A 17,811-nucleotide genomic window follows, 5' to 3' on the forward strand; every position below is an offset into this window, starting at 1 on the left:
ATCACTTAAAATGTACTCCTTGTTTTCTTTCATTTTCATTTATACATATTCTAAAATTGTGTGAATCAACGTGCTGATTTTATTTTTTTACATAGATGGTTGTTGTTTTTCTTTCTTTTTCACTAAGTATGTGTTGCTACGATTTAAATGAACCAATTTTTCATTGTTGATGTATTATGCTGTTTATAATTTAAATTTGTTGGAGATTAAAGATAAAGTCCATTGTTGTTGTTTTTTTTTTCTTTTCAGTTTTATAAAATTTGTTATCTTATACGTATATATGAGAGATGCGGTTTTTATTTAGTGGTTTTTGAAGTACGTTTGATAAATTTCAATTCGCCATTGGAATCATTTGTTTTTTTTTTGTGTGTGTATGTGTGTGTGATTGTATGAAAATGATCGATTCCGCTAGATATAAATTAAACTCAATCGAACTATAAATGTACATAGATGATGACGCCAGAAATATAAATAAATTGGACGAAATATTCAATCTTATTTCGTTGAACAAAATTTTTGTTTTTTTTTTTCGTTTGGTTTTATGGTCTCTTGGTTGCCCGTGATAAAATTCGCATTCTTAAAAATTAAAATACTCATTTTTTTCCCTCCAAAATTGGTTTGTGGGTGTGATTTTTGTTATATGTTGCCTTTGGATCTTATGTAGTATTAGCCTAATTTTGGGATATGTGGTGCCTCTTCGTATTGTTATTTCATTCCCTTGATCTGTCGCAAACTCTAGTGCGAATATATACAACTTGTTTATCATTTCTTTTCTAGAATTGTTTTTTTTGAGCCAACTTTAGTACATTTTAAACACTCCTATATAGTTTAGTCACGTTTCAGTTTGCAGCCTGTAAGATATTTCCTGTATGACGTCGTTTTTTTCTATCAATAAAAATATTTACACACGACGCATATTTACTTTCTAAACGCCTTGTCAATATTGTTGTGATTGATGTGAATATTGACTGCCCTGTTGTCGCTGTAGCTGTGCAAGCAGTGCCGGTGTTTGCATTCCTAATCCCTGCGTTTGCTAGATATGACACAAACAAAATGATTAAAACGTGGGTTTCACAACTAATTCCATTGGTATGAATGCTTCGATAATTACCTGTTGCTGTTGAGGCTGCTGATTGAAATTGCCTCCCATCATGCCTGCAATTAAGACAGTTCAATTAAATTCCCGACTCTAAGGAAATCGCTCAAGGTGTATAGAGGTTGTGCATACCTTGTTGCTGTTGTTGTTGTTGTTGCTGCTGCTGTGCCTGCTGCTGCTGCTGTTGTTGCATCAGCAATTGTTGTTGACGCAATCGCTGCTGTTGTTGTTGGAATTGTGCTGCTTGCGATGATAACATTGGCTTTCCGCCAGGGCCCATTCCACCCATGTTCATATTCGGGTTGCCTGCATTCATATTGTTGCCGGCATTCATGTTTGGATTTCGATAAGGTGGTGCTGGGCCTTGTGGCGTTTGATTCATGGCCATGTTCGGCGGAAATTGACCCATGCCTCGTGCACGCTGCTGAGCTAAAAGTTCGGCTCTTTGCGTCGCAGACATTTGATGCAAATTATTCATATTCACATTTACTTGGCTCGATTGCTGTTGAGCTTGTGGATTGGATAGGCTTTGCTGAAGCGTTTGCTGCATCGATGGATTCAACATTTGACTCTGGCCTTGTTGATTCTGCTGCTATGCGTTAAAATAAAGCGATATCATATGGTTTAATGTATTTTCAAATTCAAATTCGGTATGATACAGAAACAAGGGAAGGTCTTACCTGTCGCTGTTGAGCAATTCCACCACCACCACCGCCGAACATATTGTTTCCGCCGATTTGCTGTTGGTTTTGTTTCATTTGCTGCAATGCATTTATGTTGCCGGCATTCATGCCCTGATTCATCATCATCGAAGCGTTTTGGTTTTGTTGACGCTGCGCAATATTCTGATTCGGACCCATGCCCATGTTGCTGGCAGCTTGCTGTGCCATGCCAGCTACCGGTTGATTCATCATTGTGTTGGCCGATGTTGAGGGCAAATTGGCTGCATTTGCATTTGCCATCATATTGCCACCTGAAATGGATGGTGAATGTTTTTCTGTATACAATGTATTTCAATAGAAGAGAAATCACTATTGAATCTTTGGGAAAAACAAGTCACTTTCCGCGTTACTCACCTCCCATGATTCCGGACGGTTGTGCTGGTGTTGGTTGATTACCTTGGCCATGCATTGGTCCTTGCACATTGGGATTCATTTGATTGGCTTGTTGTTGTTGCTGCTGCTGTTGCTGCTGTTGTTGCTGCTGCTGTGTAATGATACAACATTTCTTTATTCAACTCATCGAAAATCATGTATCATTGTTCGAACACATTCGAAAAGTATCAAACAGTACATAAAATAAAGAAACTGAAATTGAAAGTCGAATTGTACCTGTCTTTGTTGAACCATTCCACCGCCACTCATCATTGGATTGCCAATGTTGTTAATATTCATTTGGTTTGTTTGTCCAGCAGCGGCGGCGGCTTGAATTTGTGCCGGATTCACATTTCGCATTCGCATCATTTGTTGTTGACGCTGCTGAATGTTAAATGGTATTCCGCTCATATTGCCTTGCTGCTGTGGATTGTTAGCAGTGTTCATGAACGATGTCGGATGCCGTTGGCGTAGCATCATTGTCAATGCCTGTTTTGATTGATTCATTTGCGGTCGCTCGAATCGGTTCATGCCAGCATTTTGATTGAAGAATTGTTGCGTCGGTTGTGATGTGTTTGTCGATTGACTTTGAGCGGATGCTCCCTGCATTTGGTTCATTTGATTGAAGTTCCATTGCTGTTGTTGCTGCTGCTGTTGTGACTGTTGTCCACCCATTTGCTGTGAGTGTCCCATTCCCTGCGATTGGTTTATAGCTTGACCTTGATTTTGCATTGGATTGTTTTGCATTGGGTTATTTTGCATGGAATTATTCTGAATCGAGCTGTTCGATTGAGTTGGCTTAATATTTGGCTCCATTTGCTGCTGCTGCTGCTGCTGCTGTTGTTGTTGTTGTGCCTGCTGTTGTTGCTGCTGCTGTTGAGCCAATTGACTGAGCTGCTGTTGACGTTGAGCTTGACTAAGCTGCTGCAAATTGGGCTGAGGTTGTGTTTGAGGATTATTCGCTTGATTTACTTGTTGTTGTTGCGGCATCACACCACCTGAAAATCACGAACAATTCAAATTTTCCTTTCCAAATGTACGATTTCACGGCGACACTTACCGCTGTTCATCATCGACGTTTGCATATTTCCGGAATTGAATGGCATACCACCGGCGGCCATATTCGATTGCATGGTAGCTTGACTCATCATAGAGCCGTTTACGCTACCGGTCACCGTAGGATTTCGCATATTTCCAGCCGTCGATATATTCGGTATATTCGTTTGGCCAACATTCGATGCACTGCTTTGAATTTGCTGCATCTGCTGGAAAATAAAAAGAAGAAATGAACATCATATGAATTAAAGCGATTTTTTTCTTTTATCTACCTGTTGCTGCTGTTGATTTGCCTGTATTTGTTGGAATTGTTGTTGAACATTTGGATTCATTTGATTCTGGAAGTAGAAAATTGCAATTGAAGTTTATAATGTATCAATCATGAATTTTCGACTTTTTTCAGCCATGGTTTATTGGACCAATTAACTCACTTGCATGTTCATTTGCATTTGGTTCATATTTTGTGAATTCATCTGAGCATTGTTGTTCATCTGGTTCATTTGATTGTTCATTTGGCTATTCATTTGATTTCCCATCTGATTGACCATATTCATTTGATTTGTTTGTTGTGCATTTTGTGCTTGGCCCATCGTTTGTTGCAACGATTGTTGCATTGATTGTTGTGAGTTCAATATTTGATTTTGGTTTTGTTGCTGCTGCTGTTGTTGTACTTGCTGTTGTTGTACTTGCTGGTGCTGTTGCTATTGTAGAAAGTGAAAAAAATTTGAATAAAATAATAAAATTCCAATCTCATTGACATTGCATACCTGTTGTTGATGTTGTTGTTGTTGTTGATGTTGTTGTTGCTGCTGCTGAGCTTGTTGCTGTTGCTGTTGTTGCAACATAAATGCAAATTGTTGCTGTGAATTTTGCTGCTGATTGGGCATTTGATTGCCCGGATTGTTTCCAGTGTCCATTGGAACACCGGCTTGTACAACCTGATTTACCACCTGATTCATATTGCCCTTGGCTGATATCGGGAATCCGGATTGCTGTTGATTTTGCTGAATAAATTGTTGCACTTGTTCAGATTGCTGATTTTGTATTTGTTGCTGCGCCTATAAAGACAATCGAGCGTTATTAAATGAACATAATTTGGAATGAATTATTTCAATCAAACGAAGGCGATTGGACAAACACAAAAGGCATTGAAACTCACCTGCATCTGTGCTGCTGCAGCAACGGCCGCAGCTGCAGCGGCAGCGGCAGCAGCAGCCGCTTTTGTCGGTTTCTTCTGGCGTTTGCCCTGAGGCGGTGCCGACACCTGTTGTTGTGTTTGAACATTTGGAATGCTTGGCGATTGTTCAATTGATGATGGTGTATCAATCTTTGGAATATCCTGGGAAAATCAATTTGAAATTTTTAAAACCGCATCAAATGAGAATTAGAATTACAAAAAATAGTCATTCACAGAAGAAAAATTAACGTACCATTGGAACCGAAGCCATTGAAGTGCTTGGCATATTGTTCATATTCATAACGAGATTGGTGTCCTCCGGCGGAAGAGTTGGTGTTGGTTCTTTCATCGTTATTACTAGCGGCTCGTAGAAGAATGTTCGTGGTTTGGCCAAATTGTGCGTATGATATTTTAATAAATCAAATCCTCTTTCATATTTCATGGGTCTTCGTTCCATTTTTACAGCACCGAACCAGGCCCATGAAAGTGGCGCCGGATTTTTGCTATTTCCTTCAATCAAATCCCATGTGTTGACTTTTTGTTTTTCCGTTGCACGTAATCCAGGCACTCGATCGATTAAATCAATGCCAGGATATTGGCTCTTTTCGTTCGATTCAACTGCGATTATGTGACGATGCATTCGAACAATGGGTAACAGCTGCCGTACACTTTGCTTTGTACGTGATGCTTTCTCGCCAATTTCCTTGCGAACCTTCTTCACCAAATTCATAAAATGTTTCTTATTTTCGTCGCGTTCGTACGGATCGTGTGCCAGAGAAGCGTGAATAATTGTGGTCAACATATCGTAAACGGTGCCATACAATGATCTATTTGGAATATGAATAGTTTTCAGCAATCGATTAGCATAAATTAGAATGAAATGATGATATTAAGTTGAAAAAAAAAACTCACGTATTAGTTTGAAAATCAATAACTCCATTGCACATGAGTTGCGCCAAAAGAACTGACCAATCTGTTGTAATCGATAAACTGCGATAAATGCCATCAAATAGAGTTCCAACGAGTGACAATCTCAAATCCAATGCTTCAATCATTTCGGGCTTTGCTTCGGGATGCGCAAGGTAATTGATATCCACCTTCTGTCAAATGAAATCCGCTATTAAAACCGATTCACTCCCTAAATGTAATTCCGCTAAACTTACTTCTTGGGCACTTTTGACGAAATGCACCAATTGTCTGTGCAGCGATGACAACAGCACGTCTCGTTGGTCTTCGTGCCCTTTCAAGCAGTTCAACAGCAAATTGAAGAATTCTCTATACGCCAGCTTGGCCGGTTGTGGATAGAAGAATTCATCTTCACTGTCATCTCCCTGTTGGTCGTCTTTGTTTTCGCTGTTTTTTTCATGAAATAACGTATTTAGTTTGAGGATCGCAACTCATTACGCACTTCAAAAATTGTGAAAATTGTTTGAAATTACCTCTTGTTGTCGTTCTCATCATCTTCATCGCTGTCTTCTTCGTCTTCCTCATCGCCGCTATCCTCGTCGCTTTCGTCTTCCTCTTCGACGTGTCGATAGACGATGAAAAAGTTCATTTTCTCCATTAGTTGACCGGCCACTTTGATTATTCGAGCCTGCACACTGCCAGGCAGTTTTGCAAGCAACGGAATCACACACCATATGCCTGGCCCATGCTCCGGAACTTTTGGTCGTTCATTTTTCAGTGGTTTTATTTCACCCGGCTTCGTTTTCTTTGTGGGTTTTCTGTAATAGGACAAAAAATGTTTGACCATTATCGTTACAAAAAGACTCATCAGCATTCTAATTGAGCCTGAAAAAGATGTACTTACTTCGGTTTCTTCTGTTTTGGTGTGTAGTAAATTTCAACAGCTGATCGTGCGACAGCGTCCAGATATTTGTTGGTTTCCGAGACAGTGTTGCTAGATTGTTTGTGCATTAGTTGCAAATTTATACTCAAAATTGGCATATTCCATCGATCCAGAATCTGGAAGAATCTCTGAATGGTTGTGCTCTGATCCATCGAATGTAGTTCAGACGCTTCAACGTCAGGGAAGCAGATTAATTGTAACAACCGTTGTGCTTGCTTCGATGTTAACAATGGATCGATTAACATGCCGTTTTGGCACAGATCATCGGCATTTTGGAGGATTCGTTCCAACACCCATTCTTGATACGCGATTTGTTTCAGCACATAATCGGCGAATTCGGATAAACTTATTGGCGTCTCTTGACTGCGTAACATAATTATTCAGTTAGAATCAAGTTCAAATCGAAAGGAAAAAATTAACAAAATACTTTTATGTACTTACGTTGTGTCCTGCATGGAAACATCTTCATCATTTGCATTTGTACCCAGTTCACTGGTGCCAAGTATGTGACTTATATCAATTGAACCCGTTTTTGTTGCTGGTTGACTGGATGTTTGGCTTGCGGACGGTGTTGAATCTAAAAAATCAAACCCATCAAAATGATCTCCACCTCCTTCTCTGGGAAATGCTACTCAAAATACTTATAGTATACACTACTTACTTGCGCTTGTGTTTCGGTTACCACGTTTATTCGAAGCTGGTTGTTTTTGATTTTCTGGATTCATTGCATCGCCCACCACTAAGATACCTTTCAAAACCGCTAAAACTGGTCCGACCGCCAGATTTTTATGAGTCGCTGCCAACAAGTGCCGATCACAACTGAATTTTATATTTAACTGAGGTCCTGGAATTTTGATTGGGCATTCTATCACAGGCATTCCATATAGAGACGGTACGGGCAATTCAACAGCTTTACAAAGTCGAAACAACAGATGACACGATAATCGAGCACCAGCTTCGGCTCCTGCCGATATCTCACGACCACCTTTGCATGCATTGACCAAAGCCGGCAGTGCAATGTAGAAAATGAACTTTTCAAGGGAGAAACAACGACGGGCTGCAATGGCATGCAAAGAGACAAAGAGGTTAGAAAATGAAAAAAAAAATCGATTCTAAAACTGAATTGATTGTTATCGAATCAAACTTACCAACTAAAATCGAAACAAATACCGCCAACGAATTGTGAATGGCAACTTTTTGTATGTCTATGTGTTCGGGGATGTGTGCATAAAAGCCATCATTGCTTGAGCCACACAAAGCAATGAATGCACCCAGCCACTCTGAGCTCAACGAATTGCAGTGTGCGGTGAATTCAGCGCACATTATTGAAATATCATTCAATCGATCGTTATCTGTTTCCCGGCTGATTGCAATCAGTGCATTGCACACAAAACTATAACGATTCTCCAGGCTTTCGTTCAGTATGCGTCCCCAAGTCGGATCGATTTTTCCACCTCGTGGTGGATTCACAAAAATTTCCATCATAAACGCTTGATTGTAGTAGCAATCGGCTGGCATTGGTTGAACGGCCGCAGCAACCATTTGCTTGACTTTGGCATAAATATTGAAGAAGGTTTCACTTGCCGGTGGTTTTGATTTGAGTAATGAACACGATGAATACAGATCGAGTAGATAAGTTAAAATGCATCGTTCAGCTGATGCGCATTCACTTGGATTTGTCACGTGCTTCACTGTACGACACAATCCCTCGAAAATTGGCAGTACCTGATCATAAGACACTGAAACGGATCAATTTCTCGGTTAGACACAATGAATTTTTGTCGATTTAGAGTACAAAGAAGAAAACTTAAAATACTCACATAAAAGGCATCGATGGTATCGTCGTAGCACACCCACAACATACAAGCTCAACGATGTCGTATACGTTTTCACAAAGCTCGAATGCATTTGCACGAGCTGAGATTCAACTTGAGGCAGTTTTTTCATGATCGATATACACAAATCGATTAGTCCATAAATGTTGTTGCAGGCTTCCATTAAATCAAACAAATACGCCACATGCTCTTGCACGGGCAAATAATTGTAAGAACCACTCGAAAAGCTGCCAAGCATTTCGAGAATGGTTGCCGCGCATTGCCACGTTACCATATGCTGATCAAAGTAGGTCATCGATTGGAAACGGGTCATTGTCGCCTCGAGATTACATTCCGTACGCGATTGTTTCTTCACTTTGCCACCCTCATTCATGTCCATGCTGAATTTCTTCGAGTACAATTTGCTAATCTCTGTGGATTGGATGGTTCCGTTTTTATGTGTTTTTTTTTTTAATTGTTCAATAACGAATTGAATATAGAGTTAAATATGTGAAAAATGTTGTGACATACCTTTTGCCATCTTCTTAACGGCATGCTTCTTTTCATCACGCTCTTTTCCAACGCCAAATAACAAAATGTAACGTTGATTGCAGTCATGTTGTGAAATTGTATCGCCTTGATACAATGGAAAATGTGTGGTGTACAGATAGTGTCTGGATATCTTCGGTTGATCATCATCCTCCTCGTCGGCGATGTCCGATTTGTTGCTAAAAATCAATCCATCATTATCACTCAATTCGCTTGCAATGCGTTATAATCAGTAAAACTTACTCGTTATTTGTGTTTGGTTCGATTTTCGGGCTATCTGTGGCATCCATTAAGTCTTGTTGATCATTTTTGATATTCTGTAGAATCTTATCCAAATCGTCATCCACATTGCTATCGTCGAGTTCTTCGATTTTCGGCTTGAATTCCATGGGTGGTAAAATGTCATCGCCGACACGTGAGGCAGGTGTTGTGGGTGGAAGCGTTGCAATCGTTGGCGGTGGTACTGCCATTGCATTCGAATTGACTGTCGGTGTGTTGGCAATGTCATTTGAATGCACCGGCAACGTTAGCAGTTCACCGCGCGATATTAGCGTACACATGTAGGCGTCATGCGAAAAAACGTCATGGCGAATGAGTTCGCAGAATAAATGCACCAAATTTGTGAATTGTATCCTACTTTGATCGGTGCAATTTTCTTCGAGAACAGGTGCATCGTGATCCAAAAATGCCATCAAGTTGCGTTGGAAGATCGGTAGGCCGTTATAAAAACCGACTGAGTCATTTGAATCGGCATCGTCAGCTGGACTGAGTGAATCAACGGCCGTTATATCTGATTGCCGTTTTTCCAATAGCCATGCAACAACCATTGCGCGATGTTCACCGAAGCGTTGATGCGAAACGGCCCATTCGCACAATACTTTGACGATTGGTTCATCGATTCGAGCCATGTACGTGATGCGCGTCTCTTTCACTTTGCCATTTACAAAAGTCTCCTGCAAGTATAAGAAATACCGAGTTAATATAAAATACGTTGTATCGAAATTAAATCACTCGTTACTCACCTGTTTCATCACCTTATCGATGGGTTGAAATAGTTTAGTGTAGAGTGATGCTAAATTATTGTTATTTCCATCGAGCCGATCAAAGTAGTGTGCATCCAAAATACTCAATGTGTTCAGGATAACCTCATTGATTTGGCCATCGACGGTTTTACGCAGCCATTTGTCGGCAACCCAACGTTTTTCGGAATGTTTCGAACGTTCTATGATTTGCTGTTCGACTTCGCGAAGACGCTTTCGAATCAGGTCATTTTGTCGTCGATTATACGATGGCATTGGTAACTGTGATGGTAGAACCGGCATATATTCCAATGGACCACCGGCTAACGGTGTTATCGAATCACGTTCTTTCCCCGATAGGCCACACCATACTAGAGCACCCGGGCAACGTAGTGTGATTGCTTGAATCATTGCACTCAATTCCATGATGACCGGTCGATGGTGTTCGCACAGTAAAAAGTCACGCAACATTGTTTCCATGAATTGTATCGATGGTTTTTGTCGATGCTTGATTACGCCAAGCGATTGGCTCTTTGTTGAAATGGTTTGCGAAACAGGTTGCACGGCACTCGTTCCAATGGGCATGATCGATGTTGTGTTTGACGAAACTGATGGTGGTGAAGCGGTCGGTGGTGAGACTGTTGGTGGTGTTTGTGATGAAAGTGGTTTGGATGCGGGCGAAGTCGAAGACGATGAGTAGGGACGTGCACCAAAGCTTTTTCGATCTTGGTTGGTATTTGGTCGTGCTGGCAAATAGTTTGAACCGAGTAAACTTTTCGTCGACAGCACATCTTCGGGGCTATCCAATGAGGCGGTGCTCGGTGAAGCTGGTGCTGACAACGGTGGTGGTGTTGGTGGATCCATTTTATTAATCTTTTTGTATCGTGTGCTGGCTGAGCGTGTTGACAGAGGTGCACGAATTTCGGGCTCCTGTTTGATTTTCAAACCGGCATCGAAGCGATTCGTTAGGTTGGCATCACAACACGATGTTGAAGATGTTGGTGGCGGTGGTGGCTTTTTCATGTTCACAGCAATTGCATCTTCTTCGGTAACATAGTGCAACATAAAACCAATCTTCTTACATACTAAATAGGCTAGGCGTCGTGACAAACGCTCCGATTCAACAATGTATGGCAGACATTGCAAAATGAACGGCATAAAAAGTTTCAAGAATCCATCATCACTGGATTTGTTTCGCATGCGATCGAGAAGTTCGAGAGCCCATTGCAAGAATTCATGACGATCGAGCAGACTCTCTTCGCACATCGCTCTGCACAATCGTGTACAGTATTTCCAGTGTCGGAGCGTGGTTGCAAAATCTTCGACGGGATTGAAACTGCCCGGTGTTGTTGGTACGGCTGGTGTGATGAAGGTGTGATTGCTTGAACTACTACTACTACTGCTGCTGCTGCTATTGCTGCTGGCACTAGTCGCACTTACGTTCGGCGTTTCACGGCCACTCGATGAAAAATTCGAAAAATTGGTTGTACCTGTCGTGGGTGATTCAACACTTGTGTGCTGTTGCGATTGAAATGGTTGACCGGCATTCGGTTTACCGCTCAGCAATGTCTTCGAAGACGATTGATTTGGGCGATTCGCAGGCGAGACAGTGTTTGTGGTTGACGTCGATGGGCTGGTTGACGCTTGAGTCGTGCTACTTTTCTGTTCACCTTCTTCCGTGTTTGAGGGTTGATTTGGATTTTCGGCCGATTTTTCATTGAGCCGTTGCTTTGCCCGTTTTTTGGCACGTTTTGCGAGTATATCGGCGATTATTTGACTAATTGAAGGCAGGCCATGTCGCTTTCTCATTGCCAATCGTTTTCTCACCACTTTCGATCCGATGCGATCCTTTGCATCAACACTGCTCGCATCTTCTGATCCCGATTTAATTGTCGATGCGACGCCAGGAATATCGGTCGGATTGGTCGCTAGATCTGGATTTGTGCTCCCATCACTGGTGCCCGGTTGTTGTTGTTGCTGCTGCTGTTGACCGAGGGCCGACTCACGTTTGACTCGAGACGCTGCTTTCATTCGAGCCACTCGCAGCGTGTGCTTTGCCCGTTTCGCGGGCGGAGGTCCCAACATTGATGCTTTTCGCTTCGTTAATTTCAATTCACGAAATCGAATGTCTTTCATAAGCGATCGGTTTAGCACTTTTTCACGCAAACTCTTCACCTTTGCCGTCGATTTCCCGTCGGCCATTGATGATTTATCCTTGTTGATCATCGCACTTTTGTCTTTTGTACACTTGATTTGCGTCAGCTGTTTGTCCACCGAGCATCGATTGCATTTTACATTCGACGCTGATGATGTTGATGGTCCACTTGTAATTGCCGCCTGTTGTGTGCTTATCACTTTGGGATTTTTCTCCAGCGTATAATGTTCGACGAGTTTTTGTGACAAGTCCTTCATGACCTTTATCACGGTTGCAGTCCATTCGATGCTTGGATCAGGCATTTGGCGTTTTTTGATTTTTTGTTCAGTCACTGTGGTTGTGTATGCGGCACTCAATTTTAAAAACCACATCGCCTTTTTCATGCTCACTTGATGATCGCATAAATATGTGAAAATCTCCTCTTTCTTATTGAACGACGGAGCCTTTTTCGCGAGATTGGCCAACGGTTTGGTGCCGGCCAAATCACGAAACCACATATCAAGCACACCTTTACTGCGGCCTGTTACAGGCCAAAAATTATCCTTCACATTGATCTGCTGCTTCTTTCGGCCATTGTCCGGCAGCGTATTCAATTCATTACGCTTAGCTGGAATTTGTTTTTGTTGATCGAAAAAATGAGAATTTTAGTAAATTACACAAGCAACATAAAAACAAAAGCAAATGGTCATTTAGAAAAAAAAAAAAACACTTACAATTGACCGAAATGCAGAACATGTTGAGTCGCTGCAACGAGATATTACTGTTGCGCGCCGTTCCAAATTCCTCGGAAATTTGTTGTAGAGCCTGAAAGCCATTTTTCACGTTGCTCGGATTCAGTTCATCCTCACGTTGTTTGGGCTCTTGTGGATAAACGTCCGGCACACCAAATCGAGGCCGTTTTAACGGCCTCGGCTCTGGTGCAATGTGATTGTATAACATTTTCGGTGTGTTTACTACTTATCCAGACATTCATGAAAACTTGTTTTTGTTTCGGTTTCGGTTAGCCTTTTATTATTATTGAATTTAGTTATCGAGCTTCGGTTTGCATTTGCTACGCGAATATTAACACGCAACTTTTTAAATTATGCACATTTCTTCGGTTCGATTATTATTCAATTTATTTTTTAAAGAAAAAAATGCATCCATAGAGAATACACAAATCCAAAATATACAATAAATTTTTCCCTTTTTGTAACGCGACGCGTACGGTGGCGACGAATAAGCGCAAACGGAATGAAATCGAGCACAAACGAAAATTAAAACAAAAAAAAAAAAACTAAAAAATATGTATTAACTAAAGAAGACAAGAAGAAAACTTTCAATCAATGCTTTTGTAATGTTATTGTTGTTGCTGTTGTTGTTGCTATTATACGGTCACTGTTCGCCTGTATGTATGGTTTGTTGCAGCACCATTATTGTATATTCATATACACAACACACGAACACAAACTAGACCCGAATGAAAATATAAAGCAGCTCGTTTTCGCTTTGCGTCGTTCTCTCTTACTATATTTGTATATCCATGTGAGTTGAGAGTATGCATCTGTTTCACTTCACTTCATTTTTCTGTCGTTTTTTTTGCACCCAAACATTTGACTTTCGTATTATATATGGATTTATATGTACAGCTCACTCTTTCTATTGCCGTCGCTTCAGTTTTTTTCTTTCAATTATAAAAATTTGTTTAGCTTTTTCATAAGAAATACCGATGATTCCCCATATACACAATGTATTTTCTTCTTTTTGATGAGACTAGGCCTGAATTTCACTGTAAAATAAAAAAAAAAAGAGAAAAAAACACACACTTCGATTAGTTCACCGCACAATTCAAATTAGAGCATCAATCCATTCGATCTGTATTATTTGAATACACATGCATTTTTGCTCATTTTTTATTGATCGAATGCGATAATAATAAATAAATAATTTTCAAGTTCAACTTGATCATCTGAGAAATGACTAAATTTTTTTTCTTTCTCATTCGGTTGCAATTGGGTAGAGGGAATATTTGTTTGTTTTATGTGTCGTAAAAAGCCACACACACTGAATTGTGAATAAAACGTTGCTGTTTTTTTTCTGTCTCTGATTCAAGCATATAATTTCACGTTTTGAGCTGGCGATACACAGTCATAAATCAACCATCTGTGCAAGCCATACGCGCAACGGTTGCAATCAAACGCAAGACAGAGACAACAAATAAATACCGAAATGAATGTATAATTTCACATTGAACGTATTTGATATTGTCACTCAGCGTTACACTAGCGCAATAAACTAATGCATTAGCAATTCTTTCAATTTCTTTATTTGCTTCTTTTTATTATATGGAACTCTTTTTTTTATCATTTTTTTTTCTTTTTCTCGCTTTATTTTCATGTCACGAAGATCATTTAAACGGCAACAAAAAAAATAAAATGTACAAAAAAAACTTTCGATACACACACGCACAAAAACACATACAGTGCCAATCGAAAAAAAAAAATATTGACTCTCCGTCACTGTAAGATCTCATACGTCGCCAGAAGAGAAAAAAAAAAACTATACACACACAAACTATCAATGCGAAACGTTCGTGAAGTCATTATTTTGGTTATTTCCATCGAATGCAAAGTGTTTTCACGGCTTTATTTTTGTGGATATTCTTTGGCATTGTATGAAATATTTGGGAATTTCCTGTCGGAAAAACTCAAACACAAACAGACTGTTTTTCCCATTCTGCGCGTTTCCACCGCAGATCTAGATTTATGTGTGGCACAACACAAATTTCATGGCTATTTCCTACACTTTTCTCATTTCATTCACTGGCTGGACAATAAAGAGAAATGCAATTAAACAAAATCCGCGCACTTACGCACAGTTTCCACATTTGATTGAATGAAAGGAAAAAAGACGAAGACATCGACAATTTAAAATAAAAACCGTCTCACTCTCTCAGAATTGAAGACGAACAAGAAAGACACCAGAAGAAGAAGCGAAAGAAGAAAAAAGAATTGACACACGAAATTCCCATTAAAAACACATAGAGTGCCCAGTATGTTTGTTACATTTGTATTGCATTCCTCACATTTGCCTTTCAGATCGGTCGATTCATCTGCTTACTTTTGCACTAAATGAAAATTTCTCGATTTGTACTAAATTTAATTACACTTTGAAATTGCGAACTGGTGCTAGATACCGTGAAATCAACAAATTTTTTAACAGTTTTTCTTTATGTACACACACTAAAAGTCGACAGAATGGAAGTTAATAATCTGTCAGCCATTTTTCGCGTTATTTCGTTTTTTCTCTCTTCTTTCATTAGTTCGATGTTTTTTTTTTTCTTCTCTTCTTCATGTATGTTATACTGCTCTCTATCTTGTAATTCGCTCTACTCGTGTGTCTATGTATGGTGAAGTATTTTTCATTCTGTGTTGTGCCGTCATTCACATTCATTGGATTGGTTCCCCCGTTGTGATGCTGAATCTATCGCGTGTGTGCGTGCGGCGTGCATGTAGTTGTGTATATGCGTAATGAAGGAACCAAATGTCAAAATAAGACTTTCAATAAACGAATTCGAGGCGAATTCACGCGCACTATCAAACATGCCAGCCAGTTTTATGAGGTGCTCACTTTTTCGTTGTTGCTCTTCTGCTGCTGCTGCTTCTTCTCCTTCTTCTTCTTATTCTTCTCTCTCACTCTCTTGTTGAATTTGTGTATGTATCGATGTGCGTTAGTTTTCATAACATATCGTCTCGATGCGATGGGGTCTCCCATCCAAATGGAATGTAAATGTATTTTGAATAGAGTTTGTGTGTTGTCGATTGTTTTTTTTCTGCCTCTTCTTTCTTTCTTTCTGTCTTTTCGGTTGTTCACTTCATTCTTTGTATATTGTTTATAAATTTTTTCTTCTTCTTTCGGCGCTGGTATTGTGTATGCATTTCATGCCTTTTGACTCACCGTTAACCAGCTTCTTCCATCGTACATACAACGATTTTGTGTTTCGAATATGTGTAGTTCTGTTGCTTTTCCTTCGTTCACTTTTCTTTGAGTCGAAATGAGGCTTAGTTTATGAATTCCGCTTTATTTCTTTACAGCATACAAGTTTTGGTCGATTGACCAATGATCATAGGCTTGAGCCACATACTCATCTTCAACTCCATCTTCACTTGTTGGCAAGCTTTGCGACGATCAACGAAAATTCGCCACATTTTTGCCATTCTCTGCGACAATAACTGTGTCTGTACACTGCACGATTGGCCAAAGCTCTCTTCCCAAGCTGGCAGCCAGTTGAACTCGATTATGACCTTTGCTTGATTTTCTTTCTGTTACGCTTTCGCATTTTCTGTTTCTATTTTTTTTGGTCCGCGCAGAGCTCCAGCCCATTGTTTTCTATATGCGTGGGAAACGAAGCATCATAAAGCATCTATTTTAAACAAATGAACCGAAGAACCATTCACGTTCGCAATAACATCTACATAAATAAAATAGTACAACACATTTCCGATTCGATGCAATTGCAGAATAAATTAGATTTTACCGAGAAATTGGTTCGCATTTTCTCAATTTCGCGAATTTTCTCAACCAAAGATGTCGAAATTGCGACTCATTCTCATTTGTTATTCGACGGTTTGAAGACAAGGTTCAATGAAACGACTGCTATGATTCAAATGTTCGAGAGGTGACACTTTCTGTTCAATGCACCCTGTGCGAATGAAACAGAAAACACAGAGGAGACGAGACGAGACGAACCAAAATGTCATTTCTATATTCACCACATTTCTCCACGCAGCGAAAGAAGAAAAAAACACACCATTAGCAGTGTTCACATCAAAACAACCATCGCATCGCATAGCAAAGACTAAAAAGTTTGACATTTGAAAATAATACAAAAGAAACGGCGACCATTGTTTACAATCGACATTGGGCTGTTGAACTGTTTAACCTCAAATGTCAGATGCATCGTTGTGCGGTGGAAATAAAATCGCGCTAAAACCCACGACATCACCACAACAAATATTTTTTTTATTGTTTACATCGGAATCGATTGAAAAGCCAATTGTAGAAAATGTCAGAGGATATTATTGAAGACGATTATCAACTGAGTGATGAAGAAGAAGAGCCCATTACTGCACAAAAGGTATTGCACAATTTTCGTTGTGTGTACAAATTAGATTGATGTTACGAACAAAGTGATACATTTCTTTTCGACGATACATTTTCAGGTGTTGGAAATTTTGCAAAATACTTGGTTGAATGAGAAATTTGCGCCCGAACTGTTGCCACACCAATCGGATATTTTAGATTTGATGCTAGGCCAAATCGAACACATGGAAGAGAACATTTCACAGCTGGACAAAAATGACTTCCGATACATAGCCCATCGAATTGAATTGGAGCGCATCAAATATATTGTGACCAGTTATTTGAGGTGTCGAATCAGAAAAATTGAAACATTTACACGGGCTCTTTTGGAAGAGGACAATCAGAGACCGGCGGATAAAAGACGGCTGTCGGATGATGAGCGAAAGTATGCTGAAGCACACATGGCACTGATCAAAAGGCATTTTCAACAAATTGCCATCCAGCACATGCCAGCCAATCTACAGGAGGAATCAGCACGTGAAGTCGTTACACCCAATTTGATGTCACACATTTTTCTCCGGGCAAATGAGTCAGTTCCGTCGGTCGTTGTTGGCATGAACGATGAAGAAGTTGATCTCGAGGCCGGCTCATTGCACATTATGCCGTATAAACTAGCTTCAGACTTGTTGCTCGACGGAAAAGTTCAGTTAATCTAGTTGTAGTTTTATTTAGCAATGTAATCCAATTGAACACTGAGTAATGCGAAAAATAATTGTTTTCTTTGATTAGAATGATCTGTAACATGGGTGCTGTTGTCATTCAGTTGAAATTGTACATGAATTATTGGAAAAATCTAACGAAAAAAATTCTCTCAAGTAAATACGTATGGAATCATTTGAATTGAATCTTTTTCGTTTTCTTTTTTGTTGAAGTAAATTCAT

The 17,811-nt window shown here is 39.9% G+C and overlaps 2 protein-coding genes across 36 annotated transcripts; one reads left to right on the forward strand and one right to left on the reverse strand.

Annotated features, from left to right (window-relative positions):
• Positions 1-351: 351 nt before the first annotated feature.
• On the reverse strand, positions 352-16,532 carry LOC129575372 (mediator of RNA polymerase II transcription subunit 12). 35 transcript variants are annotated; one of them, XM_055459192.1, is made up of 26 exons: positions 14,874-15,218; positions 12,523-13,577; positions 9,658-12,416; positions 8,879-9,588; positions 8,618-8,814; positions 8,093-8,518; positions 7,421-8,011; positions 6,934-7,329; positions 6,714-6,849; positions 6,234-6,635; positions 5,863-6,147; positions 5,587-5,776; positions 5,336-5,523; positions 4,677-5,250; positions 4,406-4,585; positions 4,014-4,304; positions 3,678-3,947; positions 3,519-3,584; positions 3,251-3,452; positions 2,428-3,188; positions 2,173-2,299; positions 1,777-2,069; positions 1,229-1,688; positions 1,112-1,155; positions 923-1,033; positions 352-851 (listed from the first exon to the last, which is right to left on the reverse strand). In XM_055459192.1, the coding sequence occupies exons 2-25, from the start codon at positions 12,746-12,748 to the stop codon at positions 938-940; spliced, it is 9,870 nt and encodes a 3,289-aa protein (XP_055315167.1). In that variant the 5' UTR covers positions 12,749-13,577; positions 14,874-15,218; the 3' UTR covers positions 352-851; positions 923-937. The 35 variants fall into 35 exon arrangements, with proteins under 35 accessions (XP_055315167.1, XP_055315151.1, XP_055315106.1 ...); XM_055459176.1 differs by having other exon boundaries at positions 1,229-1,685; positions 2,173-2,302; XM_055459131.1 differs by having other exon boundaries at positions 1,229-1,685; positions 2,173-2,302; positions 3,251-3,455.
• Positions 16,533-16,609: 77 nt separating this feature from the next.
• On the forward strand, positions 16,610-17,775 carry LOC129575619 (DNA replication complex GINS protein SLD5). The gene is made up of 2 exons (XM_055459490.1): positions 16,610-16,925; positions 17,011-17,775. Exons 1-2 carry the CDS (start codon positions 16,854-16,856, stop codon positions 17,584-17,586), a joined length of 648 nt encoding a protein of 215 aa, XP_055315465.1. The 5' UTR covers positions 16,610-16,853; the 3' UTR covers positions 17,587-17,775.
• The last annotated feature ends 36 nt before the right edge of the window (positions 17,776-17,811 follow it).

Source organism: Sitodiplosis mosellana, unplaced genomic scaffold (genome assembly GCF_009176505.1).
Source record: "Sitodiplosis mosellana isolate CC-2019 unplaced genomic scaffold, AAFC_SMos_1.0 Smas_scaffold_1, whole genome shotgun sequence".
Classification (NCBI taxonomy): Eukaryota; Metazoa; Arthropoda; class Insecta; order Diptera; family Cecidomyiidae; genus Sitodiplosis; species Sitodiplosis mosellana.